The following is a 27,058-nucleotide window of genomic DNA, read 5'->3' as shown; positions in this document are numbered from 1 at the left end:
TTCTGACATGGGGCTCCCTCATTCTGTCTTGCTGAAGCTGCTCCACTGTGGATAAATAATTTAAAAAGTCATTGGAACCAGGGGACTGGCCCCTGGGTCTCCCACGGGCGTGTGCTAATCACCAGGCTACAGTGCCAGTCTCACGCTCACTTGCTTGCTCTCCGGCTCATTGACTTTTTCAGTTAGTCACAGTGGAACAGCTTTGACTGAAGAGACTGAGAGAGCCCCCCCAGATCAGAAAATGCCATAGCCCAGTGGTTAGTGCAGTCATGTGAGAGGTGAGAGATCCTGGTTCAGATCCCTTCCTCTCCCTCCCGGCAAAGTGGAATGGAGACTTGAGCAAGGGATCTCCTACATTCCAGGTGAGTGCCCTAATAACTCCTGGCCCAAAAGTTATAAGGGAGGTCCCTCTCCCTACCTCGCCTGGCCATTTTGTGTCAGCTTGTTTAGAGGGGCCCAATTCAGTAGGTGAGCTCTCAGCATGCTTACCAGATCAGGCCCTCTAAGTGAGTTCAGCAGAGGAATGCCTATCTGCCCCCCATTCGTGCCTGGGGTGGTTAGGTGGGTAAGTCCTTTTGTCAACCTAGCCCCTGGTTTCTATTCCTATCTGTGACACTTTGGGCAAGTCACTTAAGCTCTTTTTTACTCAGATTCCCTATCTTGGAAAATAAGGAGCACTATACTCACCCACTTTTAGAAAATGCTTTGAGATCTATGGATAAAAAGTGCCACTGTTTAAGTACAAAACGTTATTTTATTATTATTGGCTTCGATCTGTATTTGTGAACTACAATCAATTTTCTAGAGCGGGTTGTTAGATTTAACTTTGTTTATGTATTAAATGAAGATCCCTTAAAAAGACTATAAACGTGTATCAGAGGCTCCAGGAGTTCAGTGTACAGGAACATTTAACTCAGCTTTTGGAGCGTTGACATATTTCATAGCAGGCGTGATAATACATTACTTTCTATAAACTAAAGAGATTACTGATTATACACAGTAACAGTGTCTCAATAGACAACTGCTTTAATTAACCTACTGCAGCAGGGCAATATAGTCTTCTGGAAACAGATATAGTAACTCTCCATTCAAATGAGTGTTCCTGATTCTTTCACCTTTGCCTTATATCCCCTCAGTAAGCATCAGAGGGAACCCAGATCTTGATCTGCACTAGGGGGAGGACAGGCTAGAGCAGTGGTTCCCAAACTTGTTCCGCTGCTTGTGCGGGGAAAGCCCCTGGCGGGCTGGGCTGGTTTGTTTATCTGCCGCGGCCGCAGGTTTGGCCGATCGCTGCTCCCAGTGGCCGCGGTTCGCTGCTCCAGGCCAATGGGGCTGCGGGAAGTGGCGCAGGCTGAGGGACATACTGGCAAACAAACCGGCCGGCCCGCCAGGGGCTTTCCCTGCACAAGCGGCGGAACAAGTTTGGGAACCACTGGGCTAGAGCTATGGATCAATGACTGAACTGAAAAAACCCAGCTGAAGTACAAGTTACGCCACAAGGAGACAGAACAGACCTGGCGGATGGGAGCCTGATCAGACTGGGCCAGAACACACAGCGGGGACAGCCAGACCAGACACACAGAAGGGGTTTGTAACAGACTAGTCCCAGGTGTGAATGGGAACCATGGCTTACAGGAAAACTAAGGGCTAACGCAATGCAGCTTTATAATGATGGAAGTGACAGCATTTTCCACCTCCAACACATGCTTTTGAGTCTATGGTTAGACCTTTAACAAATAGCTGACCTTCAGGTGACTCTAAATCTGCCTGTTTAATCTTTTAGGCCCAGATTCTGGGCTTCCCTGTGGGCCAGTCTTCCAGCATATAGGGACCACAAATCCTGATCTACCCCTAGGGGATACACCGGGCATAGGGAGGATTCTCCTGTGGCATAGGGGCAGTGGAACAGCCCTGTATTGCTCCCCCACTTGCAGTTCCCGGCATGGAGTCATGCTGGGACATACCCAGGAGAGAGAAGGAGGACAAAGTGCATTTCCAAGATGCATTCATGCACCTGCCCTTATATTTATTTTGGTTTGGTTTAGTATTATCTTTAAATATAAATAAGTCTGTAACCGGTGTAAATTTAAAGGATGTTTGCTGGTGGATACAGTTACTGAAAAGTGCATCTCTCACTCTCTTACAGGTGGCATCACTCATCTCCTGCCTTTGACATGCAATAATCTGGGCTATAAATAGTTTAAAAGCTCCCTGTGAATAGGAAAAAAAATCTGATCTTTTATTATGCCATATAGAAATTGTTAATTTCAAAATAGTGCCCATATTTGTGACTCGCCGGGTAGTGTCCATGGATGGCGAATGATTACAGGATTAGAAAACATGGCTTGTAGTGATAGTCTCAAGAAGCTCAATCTATTTAGCTTAACAAAGAGAAGGTTAAGGGGTGACTTGATTACAATTATAAGTACCTACAAGGGGAACAAATATTTAACAGACTCTTCAATCTAGCTGAGAAAGGTATAAGATGACCCAATGGGTGGAATCTGAACCTAAACAAATTCAAACTTGAAATAAGGGATACATTTTTAACAAAGAGAGTAATTAATGATTGGAACAATTTACCAAGGGTTGTGGTGGATTCTCCATCACTGACAATTTCTAAATCAAGACTGGATGTTTTTCTCTGGGAACTATTTTGGGGAAGTACAATGACCTGTACTATTTAGAGGTCAGACTAGATGATCACAATGGTCCTTCTGGCCTTAGAATCTCAGCATAGTACAGGAGCACAACATGTATGCTCTCAAAAGACAGAAGAGAGTGAAGGGAACACTGAGATTTCTTTATAGCTTTAGCATAAGCCCAAATGTTAGCATTGTATAATCACATTACATGACATAAATGGAACGTATACACAAGTTTCTGAGCTAAGCCTCCCAGGAGGTGCAGGAAACAAAGCACAGCCCAGAAGGAAGGGGAGGCAAAGGAGGTTTTAAGGCCAACGTTGCATGCCCCAAATTCTGTTCGCTCTGGAGATTAGTGCAGCCCCCAGCATAGTTAGAACAGCCGTAGGTGTTGCTCTAATTTATGGACCTGTAGCCCCTACGGGCTGCTCTGCAGTCCAGAATAGCTACTTTATGCTGTGGCCCTTCCCCTGCCATCTCTCCCACCATCAGCACACCCTGTACTGGAGGCTCTGAGGAAGTTTGGGCCAGATTTGTGAAGATATTTAGCCACCTAAAGATGCAGATAGGTGCCTAGTGGGATTTTCCAAAGCAGCTAGGCACCACACTCCCAATGTTTAGGCACCTAGGTGCTTTGGAAAACCCTACTTGGCATCTACATGCATCGTTAGCTGGCTAAATACTTTTAAAAATCTGGAAATATGGTCCATATACACTGCCAGCGCAGCATATAGGGGCTAGAATCTGTTATACTTGAGGGTATAAAAATTTCAGGACCCTATGAACAATGAAGAACACAATAAGAAAAGGAATACTTGTGACACCTTAGAGACTAACAAATTTATTGGTGCCACAAGTACTTTTTCTTTTTGCATTTACAGACTAACACGGCTGCTATCTGAAGAATACAATGTGCATTTATAATGCTTATAGACTCAGATAATAGAAAAGTGTTTTACAGAGGAATAATTGTCAAGCCTATATCATATGCTAACAAATCAACAGATGCTATGTAAAACACCAAGTGTAATCTTCCGAGCCATAACGCACAAAACAAGCTAATCACCAACAGCAGAGTTTGCATCACATAAGAATCAAAGCTTGATTTGAAACAACGCTTGAGAAATAAAGGTTGCAACGCATGGTTTGTCAATTTACAAGGTAAATTAACTATTTGACTTTTGGTCAAGCATCCTGCAGTTATTTAAACAGCTCTGCTACCAACTAAATACAGAGCAATGCTGTGAAGAGCAGTCCGGTTACTTATTTTAATTGAGTTGCCATATGCAAAAATGCCAACCTTAGATGACATTCTAGAGCATATTGGGGAATTTGACTTGTTCCAGAAGCGAGCCTTCTTTGTCTTATGCCTGCTGTCTGCCTCCTTCACCCCTATTTATGTGGGTGTCGTCTTCCTGGGGTTCAGTCCAGAACACCGCTGTCTCAGTCCTGGAGTTGCTGAGTTGAGCAGCAGATGCGGCTGGAGTCTAGAAGAGGAGCTGAATTACACCGTTCCAGAGCAGGGAAGACATGGGGAGTCTTTCTCTAGTCAGTGCAGGAGATACAACGTGGACTGGAACACAACTGGCCTCAGCTGCACAAACCCCTTAGAAAACTTCACTGGTTACGGCAACAGGAGCAGTATCCCGCTCACCACTTGTCAAGATGGCTGGGTTTACAGTTCTTCAGGATCATCCATCGTGACTAAGGTAAGACTAATAAACAATCAGCAACAGCCCATGGTTACCCAGCTATTTGCAAACTGAAAAAATCCCAGATAATAATTTTCTGAAGGAGGAAACACTTATGCCAGCTAATAGTCTCATCTCAGCGTGTGCATAGATGGAGTATAACTCCCAGTAACAATGGTAACACTAGACCTGGTTGAAGGGTACAAACAGTGATCTGTGAATATATTTGTGGGGGTAAATGGTAAGTACACTGTGCTATTATTTACAGAGTCATATTACTAGTTTTTCAGGAGTAGTCAGAAGACTGGAAGTTTATTCATAAAATGTCCACAAATCCTGAAAGTTTCATTAATTTCCATACAAATGATTATGCACATTTCATCATTTGCTATTCTCTTGTTTAAATGTTTCAGTCATCTGTGCACGGGTCAGCTCTACAGATAGCATGAAAAGTTAGCAGCATTTAAAGCAAATACAAGTTAGTGAACTACTTTTCATGCTAAAATAGATGAAAACAAAAATCTGTGTCCAACTACATTTCAGAACAAAAATGGGTTTTAATGTTGTTTTTAATAAACAGGGGGAAAGAGTGTTATTTACCCCCAAATATTTACTCAGAAAACTGCAAAGCTAATTTTTTGCACCAATTTTCACCCATTTTTTCAACACTGATAAGTTCCAAGGACATTTTAAACAAAATAAAAGCTTTACACATGACCTAGCTGACTGATCTTGCACATGAATAATAAATAATGTCAAAGACACAGTGAAGACAAAATTGGAAATATTTTACATTGGAAAATATTTACATATAACAAATACAGTAATAGATAATAGGGATAAGTTAAAAAAGAGCTGCAAACAGAGAAAAAGCCTACATTTGTCACATAACTAATTTGCAATAGATAATTCAACTGGCTCTAGTTAACATAGATGCCTCCCCTGCTCCATTCTTCAAGATGAGAATACAACCTATAAGTGATCATCTGTCTTGAGCAGTTTCCAAAGTGAGCAAGTTGTAAGGGGGAAGGCGCCATGAAGACCTTTTAAGGTGAATTCCCCTCACAATTCCTCAGTTTCCCCAGCTGTAAGACTGAGGATAAATACTTTATCTCCTATGTAAAGCACTTTGAGATCTACTGATGAAAAATGCTACGTAAGAGCATGATATTGTCACTATTAATGTAGACAAATATGTTGAAGAAATATGCTGAGAGTTGAATTTGTGCTGTCAACTCCAGAAAGCCAGACATCAAGTACTATAAAAAAGGAGACTAAGAATAGTCCACACATTATCATAATGCCAGTATACACAGTGAGATAAAGCTTGATCTGCATCGATGCTGCATTCCCTTTAGGCAATCTTCCCTTGAAAGAGGCAAAGATCCAGAGAAATAATTGGGAGCATGTTGGGAGGGTGTATGTCACAGGGCGAGAGGCTAAAGAGATTACAATGATTTAATTTGGAAGGGGGATGAGAAAAAGCATATGTGATGGATACTATAAAGCAGTGGGGAATGGTAAGAAGTCTTGGTGCATGCTTTATCCCTTCTCGTAAATGAGAATGTGAGAAAATACTGTTGAATTAAACACCAACACACATAAATAAAAGGGCGTGAGTTAAACATTGGGTAAAGTGGAATCTGTGGAACTCATGGCTGTAGGATGTTATTGAGGCAAAGAGCATAAGAATTTAAGAAAAGGTTACACATGGGCAAGAACAATATCTGCTCTTACATTGGCTAGGATAAAATTATATGGACGAAGTGTTCTAAGGATGGGGAGCAGAAAATAAGGACATCCCCCACCTAATACCTGGTCCTTTTCCTGTTTTGCCATTGACTTCAATGAGAGTAAAACTGTGCCTGAAATACAGTATTAAACATTCAAGGTTTTCACTTTCCTTTGATGCATCTGGCATTGGCCAAGGCTGGAGACAGCCCCTCAGCCTGGAGAGATCATTGATGAGAGACCAGCCTGAGCCTCAATTTAAAAGCTCGGTCTACAAACAACTATTTTTAGAGCATGAGCATGACCCCCGCTAGCCCAAGTCTGTTGACCCGGTCTGGGAGGCTGTGGGCTGTGTAGACATACCCTATGTTTCTGTTGCTCAGTGAGTCGCAGCAAAGTTACAGAGTACATGCTTGCTGTAAGTAAAAGTGAAGTAGACTCTGCCGCTGGGCTTTGTGCCCGTACTAATTAAGAGTTTGAGAGCAGGTTGCTCAGCTTCACTCTGGCAGGGCCCATTGTATCACACCTAAAGACTCTATTAAGCAACAAATATGAACCCACAGCCCGTAGCCCATGGATGCTCCCACAGACATTACTGTCTTCACAGCTGCCGGGTTAAAGCTCAGTTCAGGAGCTCAGAGTTTGAAAATATCTTTACCTGCTGCTGAAAACTGCATTAGGCAAGCCTCCTAGCGTCCAGCAGCAGTGCAAACCCCCATGGTGCTGCCTAGCCCTATAAGCCAATCTAAAACTAATGAAAGGCACCAGGGTGATACCACAGAACAGCCGGAAAATGTAATGTACTCCTAAATCAAAGCCATAAATGCTTAACTCCAAAGCAGAACTGATGGACACTTCCTCCATACAGAGTCACTACACATAGATGAGAATGAAGCCGAGTAACACCTCTGCAGCATCACACCGTTTCGGTTGCTAGATAATTTGCAGTGAGCAAACCACCAAGTCTACAGGTTTGCCAAGATAAACTGATAGAGATTCAGACATTTTTCCAAATTTATCCAAAATTACAGGCAGATTAATTTTCTTAAGATTCCCTCCTCTTTCCCCCTGCACCCTCACCCTGAGAAGTAATTATGCTATTCAGAGAAATAATAGAAATCATAGAAATTTAGGGCTGGAAGGGACCTTGAGAAGTCATCAAGTGCAGCCCACTGTGCTAAGGCAGGACCAAGTGAACCTTCCCCACTCTGAACTCTAGGGTACAGATGTGGAACCTGCATGAAAGACCCCCTAAGCTTATTCTTACGAGCTTAGGTTAAACCCTGCCACCACCAAAGTGTTACACAAAGAACAGGGGAAGTGCCCACTTGGAAACGTCTCCCCCCAAAAAAAGTATCCCCCCAAGCACTACACCCCCTTTCCTGGGGAAGACTTGATAAAAATCCTCATCAATTTACATAGGTGAACACAGACCCAAACGCTTGGATCTTAAGAACAATGAAAAAGCAATCAGGTTCTTAAAAGAGAATTTTAATTAAAGAAAAAGTAAAAGAATCACCACATAGAGAATCCCTCTAGGTAAAACCTTAAGTTACAAAAAGACACAAACGTTCCATTCAGCACAACCTATTTTATCAGCCATTTAAACAAAACAGAATCTAACGCATATCTAACTAGATTGCTTACTGACTTTTTACAGGAGTTCTGACCTGCATTTCTGCTCTGCTCCCGGCAAAAGCAACACACAGACAGAGAGAACCCTTTGTCACCCTCCCCCCCCAGCTTTGAAAGTATCTTGTCTCCTCATTGGTCATTTTGGTCAGGTGCCAGCAAGGTTGTCTTAGCTTCTGAACCCTTTACATGTGAAAGGGTTTTTCCTCTGGCCAGGAGGGATTTAAAGGTGTTTACCCTTCCCTTTATATTTATGACAACCCTATACTAACTTTGTCCTCCCAAACCGCTAGCCCTCTGTTAAGGTCACATATTTTTATGCTTACCTGTAGACCTTTGTCACCTACCCCCTTTGAACCCTAGTTTAAAGCTCTCCTCACTAGGTTGGCGACACAGTGTGAGGTGGAGTCCATCTCTCCCCAGCACACCTCCTTCCTGGAACAGCCTCCCAAGGGCGCAGGGTGCCAAGCCCTCTGGTCTGTGCAGCCATGCATTCATCTCCAGTATGCACGTGTCCCTGCCTGGGCCCTCACCCTTAACAAGGGCAGTATTTTTCTGGAAATTGATACAAATTGGACAAAATGTATTTCAGCTATGATGGTTAAAAGAATTGGGTCATTTCATTTCTGGACAATTTTCCTAATTTCCTCTGTGTGTGTGTGTGTGGTGGGTTCATCATATCTCAAAATGTCTGGGCCATGTCTTATGTTAGGGAGTGTCTGTCCTCCCTATTCTAATGCTGATGTGCCTCTGCAGTTTAACCTGGTGTGTGAGGACTCCTGGAAGCTGGATCTCTTTCAGTCTTGTGTGAACACTGGATTTTTTATTGGCTCCCTAAGCATCGGCTACATAGCAGACAGGTACGTGTGGGATGAAACATTCACTTTGGGTATTTAACATTCATATTTTTAAACAGTTATGATTGAAGGGAAAAACGAACGCACTGAAAAACTAATTCAAAAGATCACTCAGTCCCTTAGAATAGAGTCATTTTTGGCAGCTAAAATATTTTATTTCCTAAAATATATGGTTCTGATCAGTGGATTTATATAAATGTCATTTCCCAGAAGCCAGGAGCGGAAGAGAGGGTGGATCACTGCAACTGCCATTTAGAAGCTTCAGTTAATGTAAAATAAGACTTCTTAGAGGTGTTAGTTCAAAGGAGTATATTAGACCTATTCATAGACTCAGCTGGTTTCTGGGCAAAATCCAAGGTGCTCATTTTGATCTATATAGTTTTATGTGTTTTGTACCCTGGTTACCATAAAGACCACCTCTCCTCTTATGCAATGTTTGAGATCAGCTATAGTACTCCTCACTTGCCCCTGCAGTTCAGATCTGGAACACTGAAGGCCCCTAGAGCATTCTTAGGAGATGGACCTTGAGTCTGGAATTTCCTGTTGGCCTTGCAAAGCCCTGTTGGCTGACCCTTAGGACGTAGTTCAAAATGACCTGCTTACGCAGGATTTGATGGAAGGGGGCATCTGAGTGACTTGAGCTGCTGATGTTTTTGAGGGGAAAAGAAATTTACTTTGGCTGTCATTTGTCACTCTGCTGTTTTTGTTAGTGTACATTTATTGGATTGGGATGCGGAGTTTTGACTGACGGTGCATTGTTATAAATAACTAAATAAAGAGTTCTCTATTAAACCAAACCAAAATGTCTTTCCAGCATTGTAATAAGCCTGTTTCTTTTGGAAACATTTACTTTTGAATATCAGTGGAGCCATTAGGATACCAATGGAGAGACAGCTGCAGGCCCAATATGAAATTTCTGAGCACTATATCTGGGGAAGGATGATCAGAATGAGGCAAAAATTAGTGTCATTGAATAGGTCAATGGAGGTCATTGTAGTAGTAGGTCAACTACTGTAGCATAGAAGAACTATTACCGATCAATGTAGCGTAAGCCACCACAGGATGTTTCCAGAGCCCATTAGCCCGGTCAGTAAGTGTTTATGGTAAGAAAATGTGCAAACACATGGGTGAAAGTCTGGAAGAACTCACCAAGATCATTGTAAAGGGAAAATCTTGGTGGAGGGGAACCACAAAGCAATTCCTGCCTTCATTAAAAGCAGCGGGGAAATCATGTGGGTAAAAGGAGATATAAGGACAGAGACTCTAGCTGTCGCCCCTCCACAGGCAAAAAAGAGGGCAATAACAGAAGAAAATAACAGCTCTTTCAATAGAATGAATTCAAAAAGTATTGCTTTGCAACCATCATGACTCAGCCACGGGAAAGTTTGCTCTTCAGTTGTATTTTACATGATGTAATGCATATAACGATCACAGATACATTTGTTTCTCTGCAGGTTTGGTCGTAAATTATGCCTTTTAATTACAATCCTTGTCAATTCCATTTCTGGAGTTCTCATGGCCTTTGCACCAAGCTACATGTGGATGCTGATCTATCGTTTCATACAAGGACTGGTCAGCAAGGGAGGCTGGTTAACAGGCTACGTACTGAGTAAGACGGATTGCAATTACCACTTCTGGGAATAAAGCCCCGGGTGTAGAAGTAGGGCTGAACAGATTTGTTCTAATACAGCTGAATGTAAGGAATTATTAGCTCACTGGGTAACACATTGAAAAATTAAGCTCATTTTATTCATTGAAAAACTGCAGTTCTATGCTCAAAACCAAGATTTATGTCAAAAATCACATTTTCTTTTCAGAGGTCACAATAGCAGGGTTTTCAGATCTAAAAACCTGGCATTCTTCCTTAAGCCTTTGAGAAGCCTACGCATATTGGAATAAGACAGTTTTGGAAAATACTGTGCCTTCCCACATTAACAAGCATATGTTCCAATAAATACCCATATAGGGACATGGATTAATTGGAAATGCTGTCAAAGGCAGGTTACATTTTAAGGGTGTACCTACAGCTGGAAGCAAGCCCAGGAAGACCCAGGGCTAGCCAGCTCAGTATGGATTGAAGGGGCTGGGTGGGCTTCTATTTGGGTGCCTTGCCTGCGTCACTGGCCATGTCATAACTTCCACACTGCTATTTTTAGCATGCTAGCTCAAGCACCTCTGTCTACCCAGGCTAGGAGACCCGCTCCCAGCTGCAGTGTACACATACCTGTACAGGCCGAGTGGGGCTGGCCTCAAAAGGTAGTGAGTAGTGTAGTGTCCAAATTGAATTTTTTGTTCACCAGACTTTTTGGGGTTCCATGACTTGAGACCGTATAAAAAACCGTATTTCCAGACAAGGTAAGGTTACTACATGACAATATTGTGCTCCCTCTTTACATTTAGAAAACCAAAGCACTTAAATGCTTTGTCCACATAACATGTTAATGGGTGAAATACTGGCCCTACTGATGTCAACGGCAAAACTCCCCTTCACTTCAGTGAGGATGGGATTTCACCTGTTATTCACATCAAGTACAAAGAAACGCATATTTCGTCACAACCCAACACCCTTAACTCTGACACACAAATACTCTTCTTTCATCTGTAATCTCAAAATGAGAACATATCACCAAGCCCTTTCTGAAAAAAAGAAATCTAAAAATTAAATATGCACACAGTAATGATACTGAACAGCTTCTAATACAAGTCCACATAACCATACATCGACATCTATTAAACTACATACACAACATTCTCAAGAAACATCAATTACAAGCTGTCTACCTCCTCCCCTGGCCCCCCTCACCCCTAAATCTACTGCCATTTTCCACTTAGCGGTATTCATTTAAAAAGGTAAATATTTAGATACCAAAATCATGGTTAGAAATTGACTGTGGTTTAGTAACATCCAAATTTTTCAAAAAGAGTCTATGTAACAGAAGTTCATGAAGCATGACCAATTTGTAGAATTTGATTTTTAAATAGTTATTATACATTATTGAAGAGAACTCAGTTTAAAGTGCTGTTAAGGCTTCTAGATAGGACAGAAATTTTACAAGGTCATAAATTCTAGAATCTATTAAATTTTAAATGGTTTTAAATTAGGGGATCGAGGTTCTCCAATCTCTAAATTGATTTATCACTGATTATTTTCTACCTTGATTTGTGTTATCTTTTTAGTCACAGAATTTGTTGGCTTAAGCTATAGAAGGACAGTAGGAATTGTTTACCAAGTAGCCTTTTCTGTCGGACTCCTTGTACTCTCTGCTATTGCTTATATGATTCCTCACTGGAGATGGCTGCAGCTCACTGTTACTCTGCCAAACTTCTTCTTCTTGCTCTATTACTGGTAAGCACATTTATATTTCACCCAAGAGCAAAAATACAAAATGGAGATTTTAGTTTACAGTTTAAGCTCCTTTTGATAACCTTAGTTTATTGTTAGGGCTAGTCAAAAAGGTTTCAGCTGTAACATTTTACCATTGAAAAATGGGTTTTCACCAGGATTCAAATTTTTCACAGGAAAGGATCAATTTCTACAGAACTTTCCATTAGAAAAATCTAAATGAAACCTTCTTTTTCATGTCAGGTCGACATTAACTTGTGTGTCTACCAAAGCCACTGTGTTGACTCATGGTATTTGTAGTTTCAGGTCTCTCATTCCCTGGTTCTCCCATGGGCCATTCTTCTCCAACTGGACTACATCTCCCATGATGCATGGCAGTCTTTCTCTGCAGCTGAGCCACTGCAGTATAACATGGGAGTCCCATAAGAATCAATCACAGGAAAAGACCACCTTGCATCATAACAGATGTAGTTCAACCAGGGTGCATTGTCTATAGGAGATAATGAGGGCATGAAGAACCCAGAACAACTCACATAAGGCATCACAGTGGCAAAGGCAGACACATACACACTAATGTCAACCTGAGCCAAAACAAAATGTTTCAACTTTTTTGAATTGAAATTGTTTGGAACCTGTTCTTCAAAAAGTTTTGATATTTTGACTTTTCTTCCTGATTCAGGATGAAAAGAAATGTTGAGATATTGGAGGTTCCCAGGGGATGGAAATTCCATTTTTCTATTAGATCTACTTCTCACCTGATTAGACAGCTAACCTGAGATTTTAGAATATTCTGCACAAAAAAATCTACCATATCATGAATGCAGTGTTATGGTCAATCTAGCACTCAATGTTGTTAATGAGTAAAGAGGTTGTTACCTAACAATGTAAGACACTCTATTCCATTCTATCATCCATAGCAAGGGTGCTGCATCTCCAGCATCTTCTCCGTACATTCAGCCTCAGAATGGCAATAATAAAACATTAGCTACTAGGTCACTATTCTAGGCTTATTTAGAGATGGGGGCCAGGATTCAAATCCAGGTCTGAATTTTGCATGTCATCCCACTCCTTCCAAACTTGGGGTTTTTTTAATCTAGAGGCCTCCGTTTGATCCATTAGAGAGCTATGGGCCAGCTGCAAAATTCAATACCACATTTGGGCTTGAACTCCCCACCACCCACTGTTACCCGATGCACAGAGTTCCAGGGTGTTTCTCTAGACCCATCTCTAGCTGTGATGTTTAACATTTGAAACATGGGTGTCTTTAAGTAGTGGGAAAGGTGAGGAAGGGGATTTGTAACTTTTCAAAAGTTACTCATTTAGTTTAAGAGCATATTTACTAGTACTACTCAATATTTTCATTAATGACTTGGATAATGGAGTGGAGAGTATACTTATAAAATTGGCAGATGACATCAAGCTGGGAGGGGTTGCTATCATTTTGAAGGACAGGATTAGAATTCAAGACAACCTTAATAAATTGGAGCATTTGTCTGAAATCAACAAGATGAAATTCAGTAAAGACAAGTGCAAAGTACTCCACTTAGGAAGGGAAAGTCAAGTGCACAAATGCAAAATGGGGAATCACTGGCTATGCAGTAGTAGTACTGAAAAGGATCTGTGGGTTATAGTGGATCACAAATTGAATATATGTCAACAATGTAATGCAGATGAGAAAAAGGCAAATACAATTTTGGGGAGTTACTAACTGGAGTGTCATATATAAGACATAAGAGGTAGTTGTCCCACTTTATTCAGCACTGGTGAGGCCTCAGCTGGAGTACTGTGTCCAGTTTGGGGCCAAACTTTAGGGAAGATGTGGATAAACTGGAGAGAGTCCAGAGTAGAGCTACAAAAATGAGAAAAAGGTTTAGAAAATCTGAACTATGAGAAAAGATTAAAAAACTGGTCATGTTTAGTCTTGAGAAAAGAAGACTGACAGGGAAAGGGAGTGGAACCTGATAGCATCCCTCAAACCTAATCATAGAAATGTAGGGCTGGAAGGGATCCCTAGAGTTCATCAAGTCCAGCCCCTTGTGCTGGGGTAGGATCAAGTAAACCTAGACCATCCCTGACTTGTGTTTGTCCAACCAGTTCTTAAACAAATATGTTAGAAGGAGGACGGTGATCAGCTGTTGTCCATGTCCACTAAAGGTAGGGCAAGAAGTAATGGGTTTAATCTGCAGCAAGGGAGATTTAGGTCAGATATTAGGAAAAGCTTCCTAACTATAATGGTAGTTAAGCACTGGAAGAGGCTTCCAAGGGAAGTTGTTAAATCCTCATCACTGGAGGCTTTTATGAACAGGTTAGACATAGACCTGTCCAGGACGGTGTAGGTTCACTTGGTCCTGCCTCAGTTCAGGGTTTCATTAGATGACCTGCCGAGGTCCTTTCCAGCCCAACATTTTTATGATTCTGTTGGTTTAAAATGGCAGACAATAAATAAATAAAATAAATAAATGAATAGAACAAATCTGCAAACATTTTGTTGACTATTTCATCAGAATTTCAGCAAAAAAGTTTCATCACAATTTCACAATTTAGAAAAATGGCAGCCCCTTCTCGTATTTCTGGACAGCATTTTCTTACATTATTTCAAAATATAGCAAATGGTTTTTTTTCTAAAAGCCAGACGATGTCATCATAAACAGGAGACTCAAGTAAGAATAGAAAGTTTATTTTACCTCCATATTTGGCCTTCGTCTGACCACTGATGGAATATGTGTCTAGTTCTGACGTCCACAATTCAGGAAGAATGTTGATAAATTGGAGAGGGTTCAGAAAAGAGCCACAAGAATGATTAAAGATTTAGAAAACCTGCCTTATATTGACTGAGCTTCTTGAGTCTGTTTAACTTAGCCTTCTCTTTGTTAAGGGGTGACTTGATCACAGTTTATAAGTACCTACATGGGGAACAAATATTTAACAATGGGCTATTCAATCTACACAGATCCAATGGCTGGAAGTTAAAACTAGACAAATTCAGACTGGAAAAGAGATGCAATTTTTTTTAACAGTGAGATAATTAATCACTGGAACAATTTACCAAGGGTTGTGGGGTATTCTCCATCATTAGCAATTTTTAAATCAAGATTGAACATTTTTCTAAAAGATGTGCTCTAGGAATTATTTTGGGGGAATTCTCTGGCCTATGTTATACAAGAGGACAGAGTAGATGATCACCGTGGTCCCTTGTGACCTTGGAAACGATGAAATGATGAACCTGAGAGTAGCTAAGCATCCTCAACCCCCTTCCCCCCATGGCTTCAGCTGGAGTTATGGGTGTTCTGTACCCCTTAATGTCCTATCAACAGAAACTCAATTTAGTTTGAATACACAGTGTTACAGTGACATATATTTTGTTTCCACGTACCTGTGCCTGGTTGCTTGTGTTGCAGGTGTCTGCCAGAGTCACCCAGGTGGCTGATAGCTCAACAGAGAAATGACAAAGCCATGAAAATTATTAACCGTATTGCCAAGGGAAATGGGAAAAAGGTGCCTCCCTCTTTACAGGTGATCATGTATTTTTTTCCTGGGTGTGTAATTACAAGCAAACAATGCTATATATTTAGGATTGCTCTGACTCCAGACCAGGAGCAAAATGACAAGCCAAAGTGCTGCAACTCTGCAAAGAGGAGTTGAGTGGTTGTCTTTTTGTGAAAGCCTCGGATATTAAAACAACATACTGACATGAATGGAGACTCCTATAACTATTCCAATAGCCAAAATGAGTTCTTCCTCTTATAAAGTATCAAGCAGCATTCAACCAACCAGATCACATCTGACTGAACATTCCAAAGTATCTTTTATTCATTTATCGTTTTTAAAAATAAATGTTACTTCATTTAATGAGGTGGCTTTGGTACAGACAGCTGGGGGAAAGGGTGGGCTGTTTAAGTGTTCACAATTCCCCTCGGTTTTTGGTTACTTTGCAGACAGACTCTTAATTGGTAAATGAAAAATTCCAGAAACAATGATGTTTATGTTGATTCAATGAAAATAAACAAGGCCGAACTCCCCAGACTCTCACCCCCTAACCTCTTCCTTAATGTCCCTCTGGTTCTTTCCTAGAGTCTCAACCCTGAAGAGGAAGATGGGGAAAAGCTGAGCCCTTCATTTCTAGACCTGGTCAGAACACCTCAGATAAGGAAACATACACTCATTTTGATGTACACTTGGTAAGGAAGGGTAACGCAGTTTTCATTTCAAAGCATTAGACCACCCCCAAGCCCTCCCACACATAGTTACTTTGGCTGTTTTCCCCATATGGCCCTTGACTGGCAGTGCATCTTAATTCTTTGAATAATCTATCCCTTTGCAAACTTGCCTTCAGTTGGACTCTGCTCTCTGCCTAGGTTCACAAGCTCTGTTCTGTACCAGGGGCTCATCATGCACATGGGGATTGCTGGTGGGAACATTTATCTGGATTTCTTCTATTCTGCACTGGTTGAATTCCCAGCTGCCCTCATACTCATACTTACAGTTGATCGCATTGGCCGTCGCTATCCCTGGGCTGCAGCAAATCTGGTGGCAGGGGCTGCTTGCCTTCTTACAGCTTTCATCCCAGACAGTGAGTTACTCAAGTTTTTGTTAGTCTGTGTCACTGTTACCCCTGAGAGAGAGAGAGAGAGAGAGAGAGTGTTCGTTCTTGTTCTGGAGAACTGAAAAGACCACTTTTGCTATTGTAGTCCACATCAGTGTTGCAATTCAGTGGAAACAAATTATAGACATTTTCCCCACAAACATTGGTGAAGATAAAAATTACCAATAATTTTTCCCCTCTCTAGTTGCTTTTTATAACGCAACTGTTGAAAAACGGGGCACATAATGGGCTAAATTTCCCAAATGGCATCAACTCAGCCTGTAAGTTTGCACGTGCAAGTTCACAAGCACACTGTTTTGGGCAGCCATGTCTTTGCACACCCCAAAGTTTGGATCTGCACACACACACAAAGAACTCGTACACACCTAATCTGATGGACAAGCCCAGTGAGAGACACCAGGCTCTTACAAGATTTAATATACTCTTTTATATTTATAGTCTCAGGTCTACTAGTCACTTAAGACATAATACATCCTCCCTGAAGTTTTACATACAGCCCAAAAACTGAGCTCAGCTGACAGAACAAACTCATTTTAAAACAGCGATCAGACACTTCATGGTTTATATGAGGAGGGAATGTAGGCTAATCAATTACATTTGTGGCTAGAGCTAGGACATCCTGAGTTCTAATCCTAGGTCTGTGTGTGTGACCCTTGGAGAAGTGACTATCTTTGTTGCTTTCATTTTACAAATAGGGAAACTAAGAGATCACTACTTACCCTACCTCCGAGGAGTGTTGTGGGGGGTCAGTTACTTTATGATTGTACAGTACACTGACAAATCTAAAATGCTTAAAATGCTCTGAAGTACTAGTATTGTAAACTGGGGTGAAAGGAGGATATGAAACTGGGGTATGGGGTGAAAGGAGAACCCATTCATAGCTGCCCCTGTGGGGTTCCTGTGCTGTATGGTTTTCACTAAATGCAATCTTTCACACTCTTATGACATGATCAGAAAAAAACAACCACCACTGTAATGCTAACATGTGACTTCCTTCCAGATATCTATTGGCTAAAAATTACTACAGCTTGCTTGGGCAGAATGGGAATTACCATGTGCTATGAAATGGTTTGCCTAGTAAATGCAGAACTGTACCCAACATTTCTCAGGTGAGTACACTGTCTTCTATTAATCCAGCATACAAGGTGACGGCTAAGAGTGCAAAGTGTCTCTCTTTACTGATTCAAGGGTATCACAGAAACACGTTAGAGCCACAGACTGCACAGTAGAAAAAATAGAATAGTGTGTCTATCAAATGACAGAAGTTTCATTCAAAATTAAACAGCAGAGCGAGCCACCTTAACCTATCCAAATGCATTGCATGGCCCAATGGGGCAGAGCTTCCATGTAGAACATTCACTGCAAAAGTTGTTTCAAATACCACAAAACACAGGGTTGGATTTGAGAAGAATCACTCTATAGATGGATATTTAGCATCTAGGCCAGCGACGTGAAACACTTTTGGCGCTGGCTGATTTTAAGACTGGTTCAGGACTATAGCTGTGGTGATGCCGAAAGGCTGCCCCCAGAAGATGGCGAAAAAGGAGCCAATGAAGAATGAAAAAGCTGCAGCAGCAGAGATCTAGTGGACGCAAGCCAGGAGAGAATGAGTGGGGCCTGAGGATTGCCAATGGAGGCTGGCTGGAGGCTATTGCTACAGGAGGGGAAGCTGCTGGCCATGTAGTGCCCAAACAAAGTGATTTTGTATTTACGAAATACACCCAAAAAAAAAAATGTCAAACAATGTGAACAGCAGCCCGATAACCAGCAACTAGCACGCCATGGTGCCATAAGACACCCAGGTTCTGTTCTCTGCCCTTTCCTCCTTCTCCCTCAGTTCACACTACTTGGAGGACAGTGCCACAGACTAAAGGTGGCAGGTTTCTGAAGTGTATGTCATAAATCATTTCAACGCCTCCTCTGCCTCATCCTTTTCCCCTCCCCTCCAAAAAAACCTGATTAAATGAGGGTATTATACAAGGAAGAACAGAAAACCTACAGGACATTTGTCCATCTCTTAGAGTGTTTTTTGTAGTGCTTTATCCAGTCTAGATTTATATCTTCAAAACCATGGGGCTTCTATTGCACCACCTAAGGAACACTTGCATTTCCTAGTACATCTCACTGGAAGATTTGCCTGACGTTTCACCCTTTTTTTTATTAACTGCATCCTATTACTCTTGGTTATTATTAGCCCAATCAGAGGTGAACTTTTTAAAGTTCCTTTTTATTATTTTATTTCCTCACCAATCTTTGCAACTCTTCCCAATTTATATCATCAGTGAATTTCATTAACAAGATATTTATCCCCTCTGCCCAGATCATTAATGAAGATGTTAAATAAGATCAGGTCTCAGACCAATGCCTAGTGCACAAATCAATTCCTAAGTTCTTCTGGACAGCCCACTAGTGCCTACTATGTTCTCATTATATCCCGGTGGGGACATTACCATTGCAATATGCAACAGATTAGGCACATCCCTCCTAGAATTGTTAACAGGAATGGCTTGCCTACTCTTCTGTATGCATTGCTAAAAATGTTTAAGTGAATAGCTGCAGAATGCTTTTTAAACAAATTAATAATGGGGGAACATTTCATGTACATATATTTTCTAGGAACCTGGGAGTACTTGTCTGCTCTTCCATGTGTGATATTGGTGGGATCATAACTCCATTCATTGTCTACAGACTGGCAGAGATCTGGCATGAGCTGCCACTTGTAGTTTTTGGTAAGAGTTCTGTATTGTAGAGTGACTGTATTTACTATATGCAGTGTTGTTGGAGCCGTGTTGGTCCCAGCCTATTAAAGAGACAAGGTGGGTGAGGTAATATATTTTATTGGACCAACTTCAGTTTGTGAGAGAGACAAGCTTTCAAGCTTACACAGAGCTCTTCTTCAGGTCTGGGAAAAGTACTCAGAGTTACAGCTGCACAATCTGTTTTTTTATATAGCAGTGACACCGAGTTAGTTTCCCAGACCTGAAGAAGAGCTCTGTGTAAGTGCAAAAGTTTCTCTCTCAGCCACAGAAGTTGTCCAATAAACAATATTACCTCACCTACCTTGTTTCTGTATTTACTATGTCCTAGGCAAATTATTCCCATGGTTAGTTGCCCTCAACATAAAAAAAATTGTATCTTATTTCTAGCTGAATTTGTCTAGCTTCAGCTTCCATCCATTGGATCATGGAATGCTTTTGACCAATAAAGAGCACACTACCATCAGAAATCTCTTCCCCATGTAGGTACTTAGAGACCATGAACCAGTGAGTCGCCTCTTAACCTTTTCCATTAGGCTAAAAGGAGCTGAATTTATTCAGTGTATCTCAGCAAGACAGATTTTTCCAGACCTCAAATCACTCTCGTAGCACTTTTTAGAACCCGCTCCAATTTATCAACATCCTTTTTAAAGCATGGACAGAAGGGGACACTTCCCCAGGTGATTTACGCAAGGTAGAAAGTCTGTGGCAGAGCAGGGAATTGAATCTTGGTCTCCTAAGTCAGCATCCTAACCATTCAACCATGCTTCCTTACCTCTTGGCCTACTGGACTGTCCATGAATACTGGCCAGTTGCTTCCATGAGTCCTTAGGTGAGGGAAACAGCCAATTCACCCCAGCCTACTCCCCACTGCAGCCAGTGATGATTCTTCAAAGAACTCCAAGCCCTAGATACAGCTAAGGAAAGCACTATAGTTCCCTAGCACCCAAGCAACAATGTTGGAGGTGTATCCAGCTCATGGAACATTTAACAGACAGCGTGTGCAGCAGCAGACGAGACTCTGCAACACTTCATGGAAAGTGGGTGGTCTGAAGGAGTTAGGATGGGTGGTTATGGGAGGGAAGGAACAGATTGCCTAGGCAAAGGGATGGAGTCGGAGTGAGGTCTCCTCATTCGCTAATTGTGTAAGAGAACTTTCCTAGTAGACAATATTGTGCACTAGGAGATATGGTGTATTTTTCCCTATTGTTCTCATGACAGAAAGATTCACTAAATGTCATGGCTCATGAAATGCCCTGAATCGCTTAATTTTCTTTCACTGTTGGTTCAGTGTTGGAGTTTTGTTTGAGATGATTGCAATATGTTAGATACACCAGCTAAATTAGGTTAGGCCTTCACCACTGGCACATGGTCCCGAAGGGGTCAGACCCCAGTGGAGGACTGATGTAGCAGAGTGCCACCCCTTCCCTTTCCAAGTTCCTCTGCCAACAAGTGGGGAAGAGGCAGCTAGGGGCACAGGAGCATCCCCTCAGAGGAATTCTCAGCTGGCCTGCTGGAGCCAGAATCCGGCTCCTTTGTACCCTCTGAGGGGTGCAGGGGCTAAGCCACATCTGAGATAGTGGCCCAGCCTCTCTTTTCTCATCTCAGAAGGGCCTCGGAAATAAGAGCAGTGCCTACTGAAAAAATGGAACTTGGATAAAACCCAGAAGCCATTTGCTTTTCTTTAAAGCCTTCTTACTCATTCAGCAGAGGCAGCTTTGACTCAAATTCATAATCATTGCTGCACATGAATATTAAACCATGTAATGCTCACTTTGTATTTTGTATCAAATTTAATCCTTTTGCATGATCTTTGTTCCAAGCTGTGGTTGGTTTAATCGATGGTGGACTAGTGCTGCTCCTACCTGAGACCAAAGGGAAAACTTTGCCTGAAACCATAGAAGATGCTGAAAACATGCACAGGTACAGTACCATCCAGCCTGAGAGAAATTTGTATCAAACCGTCTTAACAAAATCTGCCTCAGAACAACGTTTCATTGTACATCCCTGGAAGGATCTGTTGTTGGTCTTCTTTGCAGCCCCAGAAATGCAGAAGACTGCAGACACAGTGTAATACCTGAAAAGACTACGCAAAGTTTTTCCACTGGGTTGGCAGGATAGCAGATTTTAAATTATACCATTTTATTTAATCCAGGCTCCCAGTGTCATTGCTATTCTTAGGCTTGTTTTAACAAAATGTGGAGAGGGTGGAATCCTTATTCCTAAGTATTCCAATAAATTTGTAGTGGTTTGGCTAGTTTGTGTGTTAAATGTAACATGTCGTACCACACCCACATCAGGAGTCACAGTGATACAGTATTTCACAACTACAAAATATTGGCATCTGTTTTTGTTTTTCCCAATGGTCCACTTTATGGTTCAGATCATTTTGAGTTGCCATCCCCTTCTCTCTACCAAACATTTTGTTATTTTCAGATTGTTTGTTGCTGCAATCGCAAAGCACTACAGTACTTCCTGCCTACCAGGATTCCAAGAACAAATAATAGAGGTCATTAGCTGGCCTTTGGATAGCAGTATCACGGCTACCATGCATGATCTACTCGAGCTGTACACAAGTATATATCTGAAAGGAAATTTGTTTTACGTGGAATTTGAAACGCTGTGACCTTGACGTTGGCTGTTCAATACAGTGACGTGCGTTACATACTGAGAGGCAGCAAACTTTTGTCTGTAGGTATGTGGAATGAAGTCTTTGCTGTCACAGCAATAGCAGCGGTCATGGATAAAAGGGAACAGTGAAGATCTAGAGGTGACTTTTGAACCCAGGGCTTAATTCAGTGCCATGTCTTTGTAGTAGGAAAGGGCCTTGGCAGTGAGTTTTGGCAGCCAATTCACCTTTTCTACCACCAGGAAAAAAGTTACATAAAAGACGCAAAGGCAGCAGTCCTAGGGAAAAGCTGGACTAGTGTAAGGTACATTGGCTGGGTTCAGAGTTCACATCTCATTTTGTTCAGTGACAGGGAAATCACACTCAAGCCGAGGTCATAGCTGTGCAAGGTAAAGTCAGGTTCTTGTTTGGCTTATTTAATTGCCCTTATGCAGGGCAAGGAGTTTGGGGGAAACGGTCCCTAATTACATTTGATATAGTTTAGACGCTGCTTGACATATCCTTTCCACTCTGAATACTAATGGATGCCAACTTAAAATGTGCCATAAGTGTAGTAGGGCCGGTTTACCATGTGTTTTCCACTTTTTATATGCATTTGTGCAAATAAAATAGTTGCTCAAATGCTCATGGACCGCTCCCATTAAAAAAAGAACAAGCAAGACTGAAGCCAATGTGTGCAAATACTCCTGGAAAACACAGCGTGGTATTCACCCAGCCCATGTTCATGCGCTCTCTCTCTCTCTCTCTTTAAACCCTACGGGCCAGTTTCTCAGCTGCTGTAAACTGGCATATCTCCATTGACATCAGCTGAGAATGTGGCGCTATTCACTTCCATTTAGGCACGGCTGTGGCTGATGGGGAAAGAAGAGAATAAGGAGAAGGAACAAGCAGATAGTGGTGAATTTGACCCTCCAAGAAGCTATTCATATGCCATGATGATTAAATGGCAACGTCGGCATATCTCTGAAATAGGAAGCTGGGACTGGCAGGCTGCCTATGATTGGGGTTTCCTGACTCTTTGCACTAGAAGACCCTGGTTTTAGTTGTTTGTAACTTGGCCAAATTTCGGGGAGAAATGATTCAGCCATTTCCAAGAATGAAGCTAGTGGGAAACATTTTGCCCATGTTAAAAAATTCTTGTACCCTCTCTTTACAAAGCTCTATCATCCCCATGCTTTGGGGCAAGGAATTTGGTAGTGGTGGCCTTTTTGTCAAGGACAGGCCTTGTGCTGTTCCGAGGAAAATCTGCCCAAATGCGGCCAAATTATAAGTCTTTGAAAAACTGCAGTTTGCACATGCTCTGTTGAGACTCTCAAGTAAATTCCCCAAAGATTCGGTTTGCACTGGGCATGCTCCAGCCTGGGGCCAATAAGGACTTTTGCTGCACTTGCAGCTCTGAGCTGCTGTGGGGCTGGGCCAGGCCCCAGCACCTGAACTGAGAGTAAGGACCCTGACTTTCTGAGCTCTCAGTGACCCGCTGCTCAAGAAGGTGTTTGATTCAAATGCAACGGGGACAAAAGCCAGACCAAAAAACAGATTCAGAGGGAACAAAAGCAGTGGCTGTAGATTAGGACAAGGAACCCTGGCTGGGGAGACTGTCTGAGCAAGGAGACGGGGCTGGAAGTGGGGTCTAGGGGGACTGGGAGCCAGTAGATGGTGGAAGATGGATTGTCTGGGCAGGGCGACTAGGCCTGAGAAACAGTCAGGGTGAAGAGAAGGTGGTGAGGAGAGAGATCTGATGAGTAGCCAGAGGAAAACTGGGACTGGCTGGGCAAAGAGACTGGGACAAGGAAACAAGGGAAGGACTCAGAGATTAGACAAGGAGCCCAAGAGTAGGGAAATAGGGAGTGGGAGTCAGTGTGGGTGGGGAATATGTGGAGGCAATTGGAGCCAATATGGGGTAGAGAGGCATATTGGTTTAGAAGTTGGGCGGGGAGACTGGGATTGGCTAGGCAAGGGCGGGGTCAGGAGAGGTGAAACTAGGATATACTGGGCACAGACTGGAGCTAGGATGAGAAGCCTAAAGAATGTAAACTCAGATTAGCTAGGTAAGGAGAATGGAACTGGTGCAAGGAGTCAAGGGTGGGAAATATATAGGACTGGCATGGGGCAGGCTGGAGCATGTGAGGCTGAAGGGATCACATGGGGGGGGGAGAAGGGGTAGAGGGGGAATTGGCAGAAAAGTCTGTGCCCTCTAGAGCCTGGAATGGAACCCAAGATTCCCAAGTCTCACCATTTCTTTGCTCTCAGCAAATACTGTGAAATCCCCTGGCAAAGTGTGTGGCTCAATCACCTTCCAGTGATTGTCCACAAAGGATAACGTCTCTAAACAAATTAATATGTGATCATGTAATTAAAGACAGACAATCTCATAATGCATAGGCACAAGGGGCCAAATTAAGGTTCCACAGGCAAATTTCCTAAATTTTGCGTGGTTAACTTTGCAACCTGAATGCTCTTTTAACTTCGTGTGTGTGTGTGTGTGTGTAATATAGTTATATATGTGAAAACAAAGTTAGTAGTTTCTCAGTAGCTGGAGCTACTTTTTATCATTTATACATTTTCACAACTTAAGATAAGAAGAGACCATTAGATCTTCAAGTCTGAGGCCCTGTGCATCAGAGGCGATGGAATCTCATCCAATTACTTCTGTACTGAGCCCAGTAACTTGTATTTGGTTAAAGCAGATCTTTCAGAAAGGCATCTAGGCTTGAAGCCCTCAAGAGATGGAGAATCCGCCACAACCTTTGGCAGCTTGTTCCAATGTTAAATCACCTTGTTAAAACTTGATGCCATATAATAGACAAAAAAACGCAAAAAACCCCAACCTTTCTACTTACATATATTTTTGCTCAGACAGAACTCTAGATAAAAATCTATGCTTTATAAAACATCCCAGGGAATTATTTCTCTCAGCAACACAAAACACTGCTTAAATTAAACAGTAACACCAGCAAAATGGAGGAAAAATCAGAAAGTAAAGGCTAACACACTATTGATAGCTCTAGCATTTGTGCTGAATGTCAGTCCTCAGTTGGCATTTCCTGCATTTTGTTGGCTTGATCACAAATCACTTTTAAAAAACAGTTTTCTCCGCCAATCCATATTTAATTGCATACAATGTGTACTCCAAAGCAGTCTCAGGGGAGTGTGGGAAAAGGTGTGTAGCCTAGCTGGGAAGTTTGAATACATTCTTTACAACTTGGTGCAAACTTACAGTCCTTTAAATGAAAAGCACCTGGTTGTTTCTTATAAAGGCCTATATTTTGCTATGAAATAGACAATGCGAGGGGACCTTAGAACAGTCTGATTCCTTTGCAGGTTAGTTCCTCTGTTTGTGTCTGGAAAAGAATTCAGAGATTCGGTTTTTTTATTTGCCAACCACAAACTAGTTTTTCGTTTAATTTAATCAGAGTAGAAGATATGCTTCTTTTTGTTCCTTGGGGGAGCGCCTGTTCTTTTCCTTATTCCTCCCAATTGCCTTTTCTGTTTTGTTTCCACAGACAAAGAAAGCGCAAAAAAGAAGTGATTTACGTGCATGTTTCAACAACAGAAGTTGCACCTAATTAAATTAAAGAGTTGCTTCTCCCAGGGCCAGCCTTTGATGACACATTAATAGACTGAAAACAGAACATTTATATGACACACACCATCTACTGTCATAATTTCTTTATTCTGCTCTAATACTTGCTACACATCCTTAAGACAACAGACCACTGGTTATCATCCACAGAGCTGCATCTGTGACACACATCTGTCTTCCACCACTGATCATTGCTACTATCTGTAGCTCAGTCCAGGACACTTAGACCATGTCTACACTATCACTTACATTGGCAAAATTTATGTTGCTCAGATGTGTGAAAACACACACCCTCCTCCCCCGAGCAACATACATTTCACCAGCATAAGTGGCAGTGTGAAATCTGCCGCTGCCCCAGCTACTGCTGCTCGTAGGGGTGGTTGTATTATGTCGACAGGAGAGCTCTCTCCCATCGGCATAGAGCGGCTACATGAGTGATCTTACAGCAGTGAAGCTGCATCAGTACTGCTGTAAGCTTCCTAGTGTAGACATGGCCTTACGGTTTCCAGAGGTTATTTGTAGGCCAACTATTTCAAAAAAACAGCTCTCCGAGTCCTGTATGGTATCTTTAAGGCTTTATTGATAGAAATTCCACCAGAATCAACTATGCAGAGAATACAAAATTTGGAGGGCAAACAAGGAATACCCAGAGCCAAAAGTGTAAAGTGGAGAGAACAGAGCAGAGAAGGGGCTGCAGTACACCTGGTGAGTCATTACTGACCTTTGTAAAGGCGTTCAGTTCAGGAGAGGAGACAGACACTAAATGGATGTGGGTGGATGGTACCAAGAAGCTGCTCCCATTGCATTAAAGAAAGTTCATGCTCATCTAGCCTCATTACTTTCCTAATATTACTGTTTCACATAATCCTGCTCTATAAGTACCACAGGGGAGCTGTGAGATCAGGACTGGGAGAGAGATGGGCCACAAAAGATCTCCAGGTTTTTGAAATATTGAGAAGTTGGGGAATCATGGCAGTAGGGCTTCTGTGACTGAAGGATCCCTCATACACCCTGGTACTGTAAAGCCAAGCGTAGCTGTCCTCCTGTACATGGTTCTGATCACATCCATCATCTCACATGTGATTTAATCTGTGGCTTTGTGTTTACCTTCTGATCACTCCCAACTCTGAGCCACAATTCAGGCCCGAAGGAAGAAATGTGTAGAATGGTCTGACGATGCCTCAGACCAAATAAATAAATAAATAAAATCAACATTGTTCTTCACCCACACTGTGTGCGGGAACTTATTGTTCTTCAGGAAAAGAGCTATTAGAGAAATATCTCATCAAAAAAGTTTGAGCAAGCGAGGCCCCTGTCCAGCACATCCATGTTACAAGGATTTAAAACATCCCCTGTAGAAAACAAATAGAAAGTTTCAACAAATGCAAGGTGAGTCTTTAGAAGCCATCTAACGTTGGCTTAGGACTGGAGTATACATGCTGCTAGTCTTCACTTAGTAATTAACTGCCTCTAGACCTGAAGATTCCCCAAGTTGTGACAGGGCGTCCCTGTCTGCATGGGAGATAATGTTTTTTAAGACTATCGTCCATGCCACACCCACCAATCAAACTCCGCTTCTCCTGCCACA

At 42.1% G+C, this 27,058-nt stretch overlaps 2 protein-coding genes across 7 annotated transcripts in view; one reads left to right on the top strand and one right to left on the bottom strand.

Annotated features, from left to right (window-relative positions):
* The first annotated feature begins 280 nt into the window (after window positions 1-280).
* LOC140909168 (solute carrier family 22 member 2) lies at window positions 281-26,694 on the top strand. 2 transcript variants are annotated; one of them, XM_073337835.2, is made up of 12 exons: window positions 281-362; window positions 3,527-4,354; window positions 8,456-8,559; window positions 10,011-10,165; window positions 11,734-11,902; window positions 15,298-15,412; window positions 15,971-16,077; window positions 16,255-16,469; window positions 17,503-17,611; window positions 19,119-19,231; window positions 21,082-21,181; window positions 25,391-26,694. In XM_073337835.2, the coding sequence occupies exons 2-12, from the start codon at window positions 3,938-3,940 to the stop codon at window positions 25,455-25,457; spliced, it is 1,671 nt and encodes a 556-aa protein (XP_073193936.1). In that variant the 5' UTR covers window positions 281-362; window positions 3,527-3,937; the 3' UTR covers window positions 25,458-26,694. The 2 variants fall into 2 exon arrangements, with proteins under 2 accessions (XP_073193936.1, XP_073193935.1); XM_073337834.2 differs by lacking the exon at window positions 281-362 and having other exon boundaries at window positions 3,347-4,354.
* The window catches only part of LOC140909169 (solute carrier family 22 member 2), a 33,615-nt gene continuing 32,149 nt past the window's right edge, over window positions 25,593-27,058 (bottom strand). For 3 of the 5 annotated variants that reach the window (XR_012158106.2, XR_012158110.2, XR_012158112.2), the window contains one exon: window positions 25,594-26,822. The gene's annotated coding sequence lies outside the window, so the exon portion shown is untranslated. Of the gene's footprint in view, window positions 26,823-27,058 lie in introns of all 5 variants that reach the window. The other 2 variants (XR_012158105.2, XR_012158111.2) reach the window with 1 other exon arrangement.

Source organism: Lepidochelys kempii, chromosome 3 (genome assembly GCF_965140285.1).
Source record: "Lepidochelys kempii isolate rLepKem1 chromosome 3, rLepKem1.hap1, whole genome shotgun sequence".
In the NCBI taxonomy this organism is placed as follows: domain Eukaryota; kingdom Metazoa; phylum Chordata; order Testudines; family Cheloniidae; genus Lepidochelys; species Lepidochelys kempii.
Note: the sequence above shows the minus strand (reverse complement) of the source record. Positions and strands in the feature narration are given on the sequence as shown.

Coding starts and splice junctions, on each gene's coding strand:
- LOC140909168 (XM_073337835.2), top strand. CDS start 3,938: ATGCCAACCTTAGATGACATTCTAGAGCATATTGGGGAATTTGACTTG. Junction 15,413..15,970: donor AGGTGCCTCCCTCTTTACAG/GTGATCATGTAT, acceptor GTTCTTTCCTAG/AGTCTCAACCCTGAAGAGGA. Junction 16,470..17,502: donor TACAGCTTTCATCCCAGACA/GTGAGTTACTCA, acceptor ACTTCCTTCCAG/ATATCTATTGGCTAAAAATT.